The sequence below is a fragment of the Argopecten irradians genome, chromosome 8 (genome assembly GCF_041381155.1).
Source record: "Argopecten irradians isolate NY chromosome 8, Ai_NY, whole genome shotgun sequence".
NCBI classification, from domain to species: Eukaryota; Metazoa; Mollusca; class Bivalvia; order Pectinida; family Pectinidae; genus Argopecten; species Argopecten irradians.
The window spans coordinates 24024481-24040503 of record NC_091141.1 but is presented as its reverse complement, the minus strand read 5'-3'; the positions used below and the strand labels follow the sequence as shown (position 1 = coordinate 24040503).

Genomic DNA, 16023 nt, shown 5'->3' with positions numbered 1-16023 from the left:
CAGATGGCTTATGGATGTACATATGCATAAGCTGTGGGCTGGGGCGCACATTTGAAGTCAATACTACCCAACCCATTAACTGGTAACAAATAGTACTTTAAGTTAATCTCACCAACATTCGCTGAAAAGGCACCATCTGTTGTGAAAGTAATTATTATAAACGGAAGAGGTATAAAAGTTGATTTGTCCTTCTTCTCAAACTTTCAATATTTTTTTTCTAAACTCGGCATACGCAAACAATATTAACGCATTAGGTTTTTTGGTTAAAAAATAAACGCTTAAATAGCATCTCGGCTTTCCAAAATCTCGCAGCAAATTGAATATTGCATTGTAAGATACTAATCATTAGATAAAAGCAAACATCGTAAATAATGCATATTTTATCAAAACAATTTTAAATGCCACCAAAACAATAAAGTAGTCAATATATTTAAATTGTTAAACAGTGCTTCTACACAAAATTGATTGTCAGCTACCTCCCGCGCGGTCTCGTCGTCATTTTGTCAGCAATAAACAGCATCGATGTTAATAACAGCAAAATAAAATGTCTAACGTTTTAAATCTAGGCTTGTTCACCCAATACTTTTATCATATAAGCTGGTAATTACATAAAATTATACATTTATTTAATATCATACACCGTCATGAGTTTATCCTACTTCTAATGTTATGCACTCGATCATGGCCATATATTATGTAAGTTTTTATCGGATATTTTATCTCAATATATCTGTCTTCGACAATTATATTTTGGAATATGTGTTATGAACGTGCGTAAAACATAATAAAATTAGTCTCAACCGCTAGTCCGTGACCGTAAAATGTAATCTTTGTCACCTCAGCCCAAACACATGGGCACATAAAGTGTCCATCATGTAAAATAGTCGCTATTCACGTTATGTCTGTTATCGATAGATTTTGCGGTTGCAAAACAAAGGACACACATATCCCTCCTTTTAAGTTAACAATTACGTCTAACGATTGTATCACTTTTCTGAATTTTGCGTAACACATCGGTATAAAGAGGTAATTTTGTTTTTTTTTCATGCCACAAACTCATCAGGACAATGAATAAATTATTTTTTTGTGTAAAAAATTAGTAAATTGATAAACATGTCAATGAAAAGTATTTGAGAACTTTTAATATGCAAGTTTACATTATAACGCTCAACATAAAATTTGGTGGTTAAATGAATATCTATTATGCAATTTCAATAAGCTTGAATTTTTTTTCAAGTCGATGAAACTTTGGTCTTCCAATTGCAAGTGGTCGGATTAAAAATATACAACATTTCTTTCATACCTACGGGTGTAATACTGGCTGGTCTAGGGCAATACACTCATGCCGCCTGAGGCTGTATTGCATGGCTACCCATGCAGCCTCGTGAAAATTTTTTTTAACATTTTTTCACAAACTTGACTGATTTTACTTTAAAAGATGCAAACAACGATTTTTTTTGTTGAAAATATCACGTAATTTTTCGTTTATGAAAAATTGACATTCAGTCGTGAATTTCTTCGAATTTATTTCAAAATGGCGGGATATTATATTTGTAAAATTGCAATAAAACGTCGAGGTATGAAAGAAAAATACTCTTTCATATGTGGATATGAAGGATAGAGATATTCTACCCTCGAGATCACAAAATGTTGCAAAACCTTAGGCAATCCCCGGGTTTTACTACAATTTGTGACCCTCGGGTAGAATATCCATATCCTTCATATCCACATATGAAAGAGTCTTATAATACATGTACAATATGGGATACATCAAAGGCAATACCTATCACCGCGTTATTAGTAGTCCTGAATATCAGAGTCAGCTTATCACAGAAAAGTATTAATGACACTAAAGGACACTCATAATTTCCCAGTATCAAAGGTATTTTATCAACATCATACGAACAATTTTACCATCTGTAGGTGCTTTACCCTTTGACACTACTTCACTTCGTGTTGTAAATATCAACCGTTGTTTTATACGAACAATATATAGATAGAGAATCTCTAATGAGTGGCTATGTAATATGAAATTAATCAAACGAGTTCAATAATTTGATATGCCACGGCCCTATAGGTGAGTGTCATATCAAACTATTTCACGAGTTTGATAATTTTCATTTTACATAGTCACGATTGTAAGATTCTATGTATCACGTAGCATTATATAAAGTGAAACTTTTTATTCTGTCTTTATATAATAGAGAGAAAAAAATCCATCCCGAATGTGAAGTTTTCGTCTACTGAGAGAATTATATCATATAAATATTATGATGTAAAATCCATATGTGACGTCACAATAGTGTCTTACGATATTTTATTTCATGGCCGTATGACATTTTTTTAAAATTATTTTTTATTCATGTTTTAAAAATAATATACACAAAACAACATTGACAAGAGATACATTAAAGACAAATATAATAATTGTTACATATGAAAAAATATTCAAAAACAAATAATTAATTGTACTAACAATTATCCTATTAAACATTACATAGTACACACATATTGACTACACACATTGACTATCTATCAAGAGTTATTACCCTTCCTACAAATGAAGTGACAAAGTGAATAAGGGAGACAACTCTTGATAAAGCAGAGAAAGTACACCAAGGAAAAGACAGAAACAGGGATTAAAGTATGGTCAGAGACACTTCAAGAACATTTATTAAAATGTTACTATTTATATATTTAACCAATGTTGTAGTTCTGCAAGTATCAGTGGTTTACGCTTTAGATTACTATTAGATATTATAATATTGTGAGCTTTTAATTCAAATTTTATGTGATTTTTAGACTGTTTATGTTAAGTTCTTTTTCAAGACATTTACATGTCTTGTTTTACTAGAAGCAGTATCAAATTTTCAGCATGAAAATTAGAATGAGAACCATCTTGTTTGCCGAAAATAAAATCTTGTTTTTTTTTAAATCTAAGACTTATTAGTAATTATCGATATTCTTAATTATTCAATCAAATTTGATACATTTTCACAGTCCCAAAATATATGAGCTATTGTTTCTGGATATGTTTTACAAAAAGTACATAGATTGCTGTTTAATTTACCAATTTTTAATGAAAATGATTTTGTATTTAGTATTCTGTGATTAATTCGGAATTGCAACCATTGAAGGTTGGAGCTAGTACTACCATTAAAAGGATGTTTATTAATTTTTTCCCATTCATCTCGATCAATTTCAAAATCTTGATTCCATTTATTTTGTGCAATAGGTATGGCCATATGACATGGCTGGACGGGCAATGCATGTAATGAAATCAATTTGGAAGGCTTTATATCCCAATAATATTCTCCAAATGTAGTTGATAAATGTTAATTATCAATTGCAACCAAAGCATTGCTATTATTATTTAAAATGGTTAACTTGGTAAACAAACCAACCATTGGAAGCATCGATTGTTATCCCTTAGAATGTATTGAAACTGTTTACACAATTATCATAGTATACGCGTTACATAAATATTTTCAACGAAATAAATTAAGTGTTAGGTGACATTGATTTAAAACAGTTTATTTGGTATTTGCACAGTCATGCTTATTTGCCTGTATTTTAGATCAGACCAAATTTTAGATTTATTCAATACTTTACAGCGCTATTGAAAATGGTTGTTCCATTCAGTTTGTTGATTTAATCAAAATTTATACAATGACAAATGTTAAAACCAAATGTGTTGCTGTTTGCATAGTAATTCCTGGCATACGTTTATAATGTATATGGATTTATAAACTATCATGGCAGATATTTATCAGGTATACTTTAAATGTCTACTTGGTTACCAAAATAGAAAAACATAAACATCAGACCATTTATACATAAAACACCATACAATAAAACAATATTTCCAAAGTCAATGTATTATATAAATACTACTTTAGAGGGTGACACTAGGCACTGTAACCCTCTAATGCAGGAAGTATTTATTTTATTATACCAAAAGTCTAGAAACAAAACTAGTTTTCAAGTATTTTCTACTGAAACATTTAACTGATTATAGCAAAAGTCGAACAGTCACCGTCGGCAGTAGAATAGCATATCAGCTTCTACTCAGTAGAGCTAACTATCGGTGCATTTTTAAAAAGAATACTCACAATAAGCATTTAGTGAAAAAGTTTTGTTGTCTTATCTCCTGCGTTTGTAAAAATCTCAACGTTTTTGTAAATCTCGTAAATCTCAAGGAATTTTGGTTTCGTCCCGTCGTCTGTTTACAACATTAGCAACGTCAAGAAGACGCTTGAAATCGCATGTCTTCCGTTCACCTAATTACCGACGAGTTCATAAAATCCAACATATAGCGCTTTGACGGTAAGCGAAAAGGCGTGAACGGAAAGCTCCGTCCTTAATATGAAAAACAATTATTGACAAATAGACTAACTTGGCAAAACAATTACTAAATAGCTCCAGATAAATTTTGAAGCGTCGCTTCAAAAAACAAAGATGGCGTCGAAAAAAGAAACGAGTGCGCATCTTTTTCGGGCGGTTAATATTTTGCACTGTCAAAAATACACTATCACCCGTTGCTAGGGGGTTGCTACGAATGTGTCTATTGTTTGTTATTGCTCTAATGTTACCTGCCGTGTGATAGTGTAAAATACCAAATATCTCTCGACCAATCAGAATGCAGGATTCTCACTTGAGGTATAATAAACTGAAATATATGAAATTCTTTTGAATATGATACATTATTATCACAATACGAGTTTTATCTTTTGACGTTACACACAAATGTGATTACGTCTAATACAATCAAGCATGTCCCTATCAGCACAAGAAATACTACTGCTATATAGCCAACAGCCGCTGCAGAGGTTCTATTGTCCGAGGCAGAAATTTTGGATCGCAGGTACTTGTTCGTTGTATGTTTACTAACCAAAAGTTTCATTTGTAACTCCTTAGCCAGGGCTGTTTTTTCTGCGGATGTGTATATATGCTCACAAAAGCAAATTTCTCGACTGCAAGTCGACACAGAAGTCACTGATAAGTCAGTCGTTGTATCCCACTGAAAATAATATGCATTTGATAAAAACAAATAACACAAAATTACATAGAGTAAAAATCCACGTGATTTCCAAAATATATATTACCGGTATGGAAACATACAATGATGCTGATATCTCACTGGAACTTATTCCTCATCTTAATTTAAAATACTGTTAAGAATGTAATAAATATGTTTTCTTTACTTTTATACTAAATACATTTTGCTTGGATAATTTTTTTATGAAAAGCCGCTACATTGTGCAAAAAATTTATTTTCATACCTCAGTGAAATTTTAAAAACAGTGACATCGATGTTTAAATAAAGCAACACGAAATTACGATCATACCTTATCATCGTGTGTTATCAATGGGTAAGCGAATGACTCGTACTCCCAACCAAACTCTCTTGTTCCGTGAACGTAAGCTGTTACCGTCCCTTTCGATTGTAGTATAGAGAAAATAGAGAGCCCTTCATTAACTCGAAAATGTATTCCAAAAAAGCCATTGATGATGCCATAAGAGGTGACTTCAATTGGTTGTGGTGTTATGCTAGAAGCGTTAAAACCATTTTCAGATGTTATTAACACAAGCTCGGCTGATGTAAACATCGCTGGTACGTAAACAGATATATTATTTGACACAGTCTGCATTGACAGTGCTGTAACCAATGATACATCTTTTGTTCTTTTAACCGGCATTAAAGCAACGAGAATCGCTTCAGTAGAGTTGATAACGCAGGCATGAAACAACTCTTCCGTTTTATAAGAATTTAAAGTCTGGTTCAGGGACAAATGAGTAACATTCGTTTCAACACAATTTAATTCAATATAAGTGTCGTCAAATCCGGCAACAATTGCCACAAAGTAGCTGAATCCTCTAGGTGCCGTAGTGACACAATATCTCCCCCAGCTTTCCAAAGGAGACAACTGCTCAACCAAATATGATCCAGAGGTTCCGCCAAAAAATCCGTACCACTTGTTTCCACTCAAAACACTCACAGGACGAGTTGATTGTATTTCTGTTCCGGTGAGATCAGCTTCACACTGTATTTGGATGGTATCGAATTCGTCTACTACCTCTTGGAGTATGTCTAAATCGTTGTAGATTGCGCCTTTGTAAATGATGACTTTGCCACTAGTTCTCAATTTTACCGTAACCTGAGTCTGGTTTGAAGTTCCTATTATAAGAAGTTGAGAAGCATAACCTCCACTTACAGTAAAGTAGTGCGTCCCAATGTCAGAATATTCCAAACCAGTAAATAAATCCATGGAATTTTTTGACATTTCTTCTACACGATTTACACCAATAACGGTAATTGTCGCATTTGAATCAACCCGTACTCCTTTGGTGCTTCTGTTGGAACCTATGACTTCTAATTCGTCAGACATGTTATAGACTCTGAATGATTCTTTGTCAAGAACTTCTTTTACGATCTGGCCGGAGTGTAAAGAGATGTTTATAGCAGCTGGATCTATACCAATATTTATAATCACGACTTGAAGCACTGGCGAAAACATGTTTTCCATAAACCCAACCGTGTACGTGTTCGATGTGGCATTACTGTAAAACGGTCCTGGAATAAACAATAATCTTGTGAGAAGGGTGTTATTTTTTAAGCTTCCCAACACCAATATATGTTTTGCTTGTGTTCAGAGATAAAGTAGTTCAATTACTTTGCCATAAAATGTTGAAAGGATTTTGTAAATAATTCAATTGTGTGGTGAATAAGATATAATTACAAACTCTCAAATGCGATTCACAGCAGAAAGAATATTAATATTTAGCAAACATTTTTTAGTATTTTAAAGTAAAAAAAAATCAACTCCTCCTTGCTCTCTCTCACCAATCCCATTACATACTATTATTTGCCTAAGTTTAAAGATGCCCCACCGCCGACAGAGCAGAAATGGTACCTATCACTTGAACAATCACTGATGTTAAATCTTGTATATATGTGTCTTATTGACACAAAATACTCACTGTAGCCTTATAACCACGTTTTCAAAATTGAACTCAATGGATATTTCATATTTTAATATACTTATATAGTCTTCCTAATCACACCATTCTTCTAGGATCCCAAATGAAACACTAGAGCACAATCCAACCTGTGTATAAAGACCACAGTTTTTCCTGTTCATAGAGTGGTCGTTATAAACAGGTTTGGTTGTATTTTTATCCTACCTGTCACTGCTGTAAATACAGTCAGTCCAACCATGAACCGCGCCCATACAGATCCCATAGTTCAAAGAATCCTACTGCACAAGGTATTCACAACTCTGCTGGTTAAATATTAACAATTCGATTTTTTATTCAAAATCTATTATGCAAATATTCCATTTGATACTGCAGCCCTATTTCCTTTGATAATTAGGTATGTTTGAAATGTAAACATTTCAGGAAGTTTGTTTCGATGCTACACGCTGCAATTCTCGTTTCTTGGAGAATGTTAGGAAACTCTCTGTACATACGGTTTATACTGTGTTTTATACAGTCTAAGTATCACAAAACAGAAAAGATATAAATCAGGAAAAAAAACCGGAATACTGACTAGGCACATTGTGTCAAAATTCATATAAAAATATATAAAAAGGGCTCGCAAAATAAATATTCGTTTTATAAACTTTTATGAAATGAATACTCATTTGAGAACCTTTATATAAGAGTTGGCATGATGTTAAGTTGAAATATGATTAAAACTCCAATACAGTTCAGGCCAATACTCGAACTTGAAATGTTTTGATTATTAAATATATTTCTAATGCTCGTTTCATAAAAAAAGATCATAGGAAATGAACACTCATTTAAGATCCTATCTGTAAATGATAGATTGACGTCATTCAAAATCGATAAGGTGAATTGAGTAAAACATTATATCAGTAACATTATTGCCTTCTATATCGTAGTGTGTTGATTATCCTTCTAGTTCCAAGACACGTATTCGAATAAAAATTAGTCACGCGTTACAGCTACCCAATGGCCTTCGTTTGATTTTGAAACATATTTGTGGTATAAATATCACGTTTAGTCCGGTACCAATTCTTTGTACTACTATGCACCACTATGTTTCTAACGCAAAAAAGTTTAATAAGTTATCAAGAAGAAGTGCAATTTACAAAAATTACAACATTCAATCATAATTCTTGTAAATGTTTGAATTATAACGTACAAAGACCTTTGTGTTTAGTGATGATTGTTTTGATTTGGTTTAATTGGGTTAACGTCCTATTAACAGTCAAGGCCATTGAAGGTTGTTACAGGTTTAAAAGTCGTAAGAAAGTCACAGTACCTGGCAAAAACACCAACCAACGGTCAGTTCCTGTCAACTGCTCCACATGCGATTCAAACACGCGACCCAGAATACTAATAAGTCGGGACATCTTAATCACTAGGATATTTCTCACCTAGCGGTATACGGGGTTACGGTTACAAACTGTTCTTGTTAACGATAATTTCGAAATGACATTTATTATGATATTTGAAATAATTGATGCCCTAACGTTTTTTTTCTGGAAATATTTCAGTTTACAATCCTATCCGTTTTCCATTTCAATTTTGTTGGCGAATGATTTGTACGTCAATTCATGGTGATAAATGCTGTAAGTATACCTGTAAGTGATGCAACTGATTGCATTCATCATTTGCTTGATACAGTATCTAATTGAATATTGAATACTGTAATTAGCATATTCCAAACAAACAAAATTACTGGCAGCAACAATCGCTTATACGAGACTTATAGTATTATCACTACAACAAAGCTCAGCATGTAGTTCCACTGTTCCACACATCCTATAAATAGATGAGTTCATGAAATAGTACCTCGATAGCATCAACAATTGAAGTGATCGCGAGTGACCAACGGTGGGAAGACACACCTGAACACTTTTTTGTCCGGAATCCTGGACGGTTCGTAAATTAGATCGATGTTAGATTACAAAAAAATGGCGTGGGAGAGGACACGGTCCGTTTATGCATACATATAAATATAGGCTGACCACTGTAAGGCTACACTAATTACGAGTCGACCAACCACTACATACATCAAGGTGAGTTATATGGAACTTTCTTTGCTTATATAAGTATATAAATTCTCATTGTGAACAACCTTAATTACTTTTTATACATACATACATGTAAATCGGTGATAATTGATAAAGGCTGACTGATTAAAGGTATTAAAATTTACTTTGTTATGAAAACGATCAATTCTGACTTGAAATATATCATTTTAAATTCGAATGGATTTTTCCATTATAAATTTCTTGAAATGAAAAAAAATCCCACACATAGCCCTGCGGTGCTTCCCCTGGTACATAATTTGCTACAAATCCAATTTCGGTTTCATTTATCTGTATTAAACGTAGAGCCAATGCTTGGAGTCATTTAAGAATATGTCAGGTATACATTCTGGCCAGCTCTCGTCTTCGTAATCTAAAAATATAAAAATCATAAGCTGAATTGTGCTATTTTGTTTTGGGACATTATCAATATATCCAGCTGAGGAAGATATCCAATAAACCGCGGGAGTAATTACGGTGTCCCGACACGTTTCCCCTAGGCCTCTTCTTCCGGATTCCGAGTTCAAATCTCACGTTGGACAATTGCCAACCTCTTTCGTATTTGACTTTGCCTTTAATTTCAGTTGTCCTTTTTAAAGGATATATATAAATCAACAAAATTATATGTAAACTATCAATACAATATCATTTTAATGTTTTCGGCTTTAGTTTAAAAAAAATATTTGCCTTCTTACTATAACCACATCAGTCACATTTCAGATGATGCTTCTTCCTGCCCTGCTTGCTTCCCTTGTGACGTTCGCGAGTGCCGCCGGTCCAACATTCGCTCCAGAAGACCACCTTCTCCAGGTCCTAACGACAATCCATCACAGCAATTCATTCCCACAGTTACCCGAGAGGGAAAAGATCATTTTAGTAGAACTGATAGCAGCCGCTGAAACTGACTCTGTCACCCACTACGTAGATCGAATTGGTCTTGATAGAGTATTTCAGTTTCTCGACGGTAAGTATTGAAGACAATAATTTAAAGGTTAACGTATTTCGCGGTTTTTTAATCTACGATGTATTGATAATATATTTTGTTCCGATATTTGTTAAACAAACTATTCCATTTCTATGTTTCTAGACCTTACTGAAAAGAATGAAGTTGCGCCATATATAAGTTGTATAGGATATATTCACAAAAATGCAAATGTTTTGTATCAATATTTTTTCAGAAAAATAAAGACATGTATCTGAGTTAATTCATTATTAATATTACAAATGAGTCCGCTAGATTTGACATTGCGATAGTAGGAAAACATATGGGTTTAAAAAACCACTGGAGATATTAAACATGCTGTTTCATTGCAGATGTGAATCATATTAACCAAACGGCAGCTCACAAGCTTGAACAATATTTCATTGTGGTATTTATATTGATATTTCTCTGTTATTTTTTTATCTACAAACATTTTTGACATAGTATGTCTTATATCTACGTGTCAAATACAGGACTCCAAAAGACATTTCTTTCTCGAATAGATCTGTAAATCATAAGTTATATTAAGAGAGATTCTCACATGATAGGTCAGTACTACGTGTTCATACAAATACAAATATGTATTAAAACGAACATATTTTCTAATAATTAGATATACACTTAGTTAAAATTAGAAATTTCGTAATAAATTCACTTGTTACGCCACTTCATCTTTATGTAGAACAAAATGTTTGTACTTGCCTTTCAATAACTCGCTAGAATGTTTCATCACAAAGCACGATCTTTATGAAAAAATCCCTGGGGAACAATTATTTGCTATGCTATTTTTGTTATTAGAGAAAACTTTTGAAATGTGTTATTCTTCGAATTATACACATTGTATATGAATGCAATTAAAGAACAATCCTAATTCGTTTTTAATGTGATTGTTTTTAATAGGAATTCGGACAGGAAGAAACAACAACTATGCCAGCGGTAGGTATATTTATTTAAAATAAATGAGATAGTCGATTATGAATAAATATCAATAAAGTAAAACAAAAATCAATAATAAATCATGTCTATACGTTTTACAACACAGTTTATATCATATTACCTTAACCATTACAACGAAATGTTTATAGTCACCGAAACAAATTACTGCAATTAGAATACCAAATATCATGACATCTACACTATTTGTTTAACAATATTTCAATACACCAACAGGTCGGCCGACGACAAGTCCAAAACATCATCACTCAAATTACCGGTAACGCTGCTTTTCAGAAGTTATCCTCTGAAGATCAGTCTCTCATGTTGAACCTAGCTAAGGCGGCTGAGAATGGAACCGTTACTTATTATATAAACCAAGTCGGATACTCGAAGGTCTTCGCCGTAGTTGAGCGTAAGTGATTGCTTCACTCTTTGATATATTATGTGGTTCAATATCATAGAGGTATTTTCCCCTGTGAGAAGGTATTGGTTGTGATATCATGTATTTGCAAGCGTAACGTCATACTTTTCGGAGAAAACGATGTGAAACGCACTCACAAAATATTTACGTCACACAGGATACCCACCCGAAAGGGAACTAACTCTGTAATATGTGAAGACGAATTATCTTCCTTTAAAATCATAAGATGGTCACAAGTATGGGTCAAATTAAATGAAGATTTCTTAACACCAGGAAATGTTTAAACTTCAAAATTAACAAAAGGAAGCCTTACAGATGTTACGGAAAAGTCGTTTAATTGTGTTTTTTTTGTTCTAAGATTTGATAATGATTTCCTTAGGGATTTGTCAAGTAATTTGCAGGGATGATTGTGAAACTGCATTGGGGGTGGGGGAGGGGGGGCTTGTGAATAAACTTAACATATTTACAATTATACTTATACACATTTCATGACTTGTGACAAAATTTCTTATTGTTATGGGTTTGTTTTTTCTAAGAAATATCCATAAAGTTTTGAATCTTCAGGAAAGTAAGATTATGTGATCAATGTCGCACTTTGGCTGGGTAAGTAAGATTTCAAGCAGAAATTCATTTACTATGTTTTCTCCAACTATGTATTCTGTTCCTTGTAAAAGCATTTTTTGCAATTTTATACATTAGTTATTTTTTATTGTTTTTTTTTCCAGACATTTCGTCACCATTTGAAACGCACGTTTTCTTGCATTACATGTCAACGGTAAGTATACCTGTAGTTCCATTGTTATGTGAGAGCTAAATATATACATAACAAAGACTATTACTAGTAATAAGACACAGAGGTATATAGACCTTTAACAAATATGTATACCAAATATTACATACATGTAACAAAGTTTAACAATAGTGTGTTTTTGTTTATAATGTAATATGTTTATAATGCTCTATGTCTTCCGTTTCAGCATATCGCTGCTGAACTGCATCACGACAATCACAATGGACCTGTTTTAGGTTAAATAAGCCGATGGTATCAATTGGATTCGGTAAATAAAATGTGGCAGCATCATACAGCTTTTAGTTTTATTTTTGTTACGACTACATGTATTGGACTATTTCTCCGGTATAACCAGTGTCATACTGCAGTGGTTTTAACATAAATAAATGATTCACAGTAATATAACGAGTTCCACGTGACTCTACTGCGCTTCTTCAAAGTATCTGTTGCAATGGAAGAAAGTAAAGAATGAAATAGGAACAACCATTGTCTTACATTATTTTGTTTCCAAACAATTTCTTTGGCAGAATTACAAACGTCAATAAACAGAGGAACATAATTTGTTTTAATTTTATAAAATATCATTATATATACGATTTATCATATTCATTGGTGAAAACGTTAAGATATGGGTATGAGTTGTTGACGAATTGCAATTTGAGTTTGAAATTACTGAGAAAATGAGGTTCGCTTGTTTTATATCTACATGTGGTATTAAAATATGTCTGTTTATCGAACTCAAGTTAGTTAATTTCCAAATAAAAATGAGTGTCTTTTAAAATCAAGAAAATTGACTAATAAGAGTTTTGATGAACATGATAGACAGTCAAGCATTGGGGAACTTGTTAACCAAAAATTTATCTTTATATTTATTTCGCGTTGATCAATTATTTCTCCTCTACATCCACGGAAACTTACCACCATACAAAGCGTAATAATATCTTTCCGCCATGATATATAGTACCTTAATAGAGAAACAGTATTCTCTTGTTTAATACTACCTTCGAATAAGCAACTACTTGCTATACAGTAACTAAAATGTTATGAAAAAAAATCTGCTAAGAAAAGTAGTCCAACGTTAAAAGCCAATCAGAATCAAATGATGATGGAGTTGACCAATCAGAGGCGCCGTTGGTATTTACACACTGGTGATTAAACATAAAGGATATCCAACAGCTATGGAATTTTTCACATGATTTGTCCATTGTGAAACATGCGTAGTTAGAGGATTAATGAGGACTCGCGTTTTGAAATAGGAAAATCTTTTCTATACGTTCCATTTCATTAGGTATCGTAAAAGTGAATACCGTATGTTTGGTATCTTGATATTTACTGTTTAAATATCTTCAATTAATATCATATGTTTGATTAAAGGGACATGAACCTAAATAAACCATGTAAATTTGAGTAAAATACATATTTAAGACGTGTCAGATACCTTACTATGTAATAGATATCAGTTATTGTGCAAATGTGTCCAATAAATAATTATAATGGAAATTCCATCTTTCTGTATTTTGAACCGACCCGGTCGTAACGTATAGTAGTGTTGAACTTTAGTGACCTCCCACAATGCACTGCACAAATCAAATGAATGTAAACAAAATGGTGGGTCAAAAACGTGGGTGAAGCGAACACAAACGAATTCCGATAGAAAACAGTGTACGTCAAGAGTCAGTAAGATTCTTAGTGGTCACACCGGAGGTTATGCCGAGTCTTCGACAGCTTAATTATAGGCTATGGTCTAGGAAGGTCCCACATGCATCCCCCCAACCTCCGAACCAATATTTTTCTGAACCCTTGTGACCCACTGATCACAAATCAAAATGTTGACATTGCATTAGTCTGGATGAACTTCCGGTTATAACGTCATCAAGATGGCGTTATCTCGAAATTCACTAAAAATTGAAAAATAGTCATAACATTAAATTTTTTTCAACCGAAGTAGACAGATGAGGTGTCATAATGACCACAATAGACCAGCAAATACATATCAGGAACAAATAATCCAATATGTGTAGTTGTTACTATGCAGGAAATGAAAAAATCGGATTTTTAGCTAAAAAATTATTTTTAGCAATTTTTTCCATATTTGGCTTCAAGCAGCAAAAATGTTTTCAAACAACAAACTATTATTTCCTGATAGATTTTTGACCTCGTATCAATCAGTAAAATCAACAACAAAAGAAAAAAGGGTTTACATGGTTTAAGTTCCGGTTATGACGTCATCAAAATGTCCGCCTTCTCGAATTTCACTGAAAAGTAAAAAATAGTCATAACATTGACATTTTTCAACTGAAGTAGGCAAAGGAAATATCAAAATGACAACAATAGAACGCAAATACATATTAGGACCAAATAATACAATATATGTAGTAATGTGTAAGAAGGAAATGAATAAAAAAATAATATTTTAAGCTCAAAAAATTACCATTTTTGAGCAAATATTTCACATCTGTCTCACCGAAGCAAAAATGATTTCCAACAACAAACTGCTATTCGTTATCAGTTGTTCGACTTCTTACCAATCAGTAAAGATAAAAATATCAACAAAAATATAAAAATGCATAAGAAAATTATTTTTATACCATCATTTTGTTTACAAAACATCACCGGCTGCGTATAGGTGAAATATGATTGTTATGTTTTCCAAACCGCTGCTACTACAGTTTCCTGGTGTATAATGATTTCCTTAGATAGAAACATTGACTATTAGCGATTTATAAGTAGAAACCATTAGTTCAAATTTGACATATTATCCAGGTGGGACAAGTCATGGTTTCCTATCTTCAAAATTTCCTAATGTAATCCATTTTCATGTTTATTTCCTATGCGTAGCATTATCAAAATGTCAGATGGTTACTACAGTGTCACATATTTCTTTCCCTGGTTCTCAATGATAACCATTATCATTATGGGTGCTTTCTCGCCTCACTGTTCTATCCACAGAAATGACTCGGTATGTCTGGTAGCTAGAACATGCAGTCCAAATCAGAGTAATCGATACATTAGTATCAAATTCCTTACCAGTGCTGTTGTAGCCTGTCATCTTTTATGACCTATCAATGCCCATATACTCTTCGAATGGTGGAATTAGTTCTCCTTAGCAAAAAGCTCAAAAATTCGTATGAACCACCATTCATTAACCTTGTTGACCATTGTGCGGCCATAGATGGCATAGGTGATACCCTCGAGATCATTAATGAGATCAAAGATGTTAAATGTTTTTCAATGGTCTGACTTTTCCCATTCCCTTGATGGTGCTGGTTTTGTCACAGCTGGTGTATGCGTGGAGACGCCATTGAAGACTCTCCAGAAAAAAGTTCTCTACAATGCAGACCTCAATTATGACCTCATATAATTCACTTGTGTCATCTATGGTCACTGAGGGTTCACAAGAATGAGGCAGTGTGCTTCATACGAATTAAGAAGAACCACCTCAACCCTTCGCAGAATGTGGATCTGGTGTTTTTTCAATCATGCTTGGAAGTTCTGGAACATCATATACGATATATAAATCACTAGCTTAGAAAGAGGAAGAGCTCCAACATCCCTGAACCCGATGTTCCTGGTGTTAATACTGGCCATGGACGGTTGACAAGTAAGAACCACGATGGTAAACCGGTAATGTAATGTCACATCAGCTCATTAGCTCATCGACATCCAAGACGACACTCAGGCGAGAAAGCAAGCATAATGATAATGATTATCATTAAGAACTAGATAAAGAAATATGTGACACTGTAGATACTATATGACATTCCCTTATGTTATTCACAGGGAATAAACAATGTATATGTTCATTGTAAAAGATACAAAACGTTTCGAAAAG

At 33.3% G+C, this 16023-nt stretch overlaps 1 protein-coding gene across 1 annotated transcript; it reads left to right on the top strand.

Moving 5' to 3' along the window:
• Nucleotides 1-10821: 10821 nt before the first annotated feature.
• Nucleotides 10822-12482, top strand: LOC138328831 (uncharacterized). Its single transcript, XM_069275559.1, has 4 exons — nucleotides 10822-10980; nucleotides 11215-11392; nucleotides 12127-12176; nucleotides 12379-12482. The coding sequence occupies exons 1-4, from the start codon at nucleotides 10972-10974 to the stop codon at nucleotides 12430-12432; spliced, it is 291 nt and encodes a 96-aa protein (XP_069131660.1). The 5' UTR covers nucleotides 10822-10971; the 3' UTR covers nucleotides 12433-12482.
• Nucleotides 12483-16023: the final 3541 nt, after the last annotated feature.

Bases quoted from the DNA above. Each gene is read 5' to 3' on its own strand.
- LOC138328831 (XM_069275559.1), top strand. The intron at 11,393-12,126 runs GTAAGTGATTGC...TTTTTTTTCCAG, and splicing joins GGTCTTCGCCGTAGTTGAGC to ACATTTCGTCACCATTTGAA. The intron at 12,177-12,378 runs GTAAGTATACCT...CTTCCGTTTCAG, and splicing joins TCTTGCATTACATGTCAACG to CATATCGCTGCTGAACTGCA.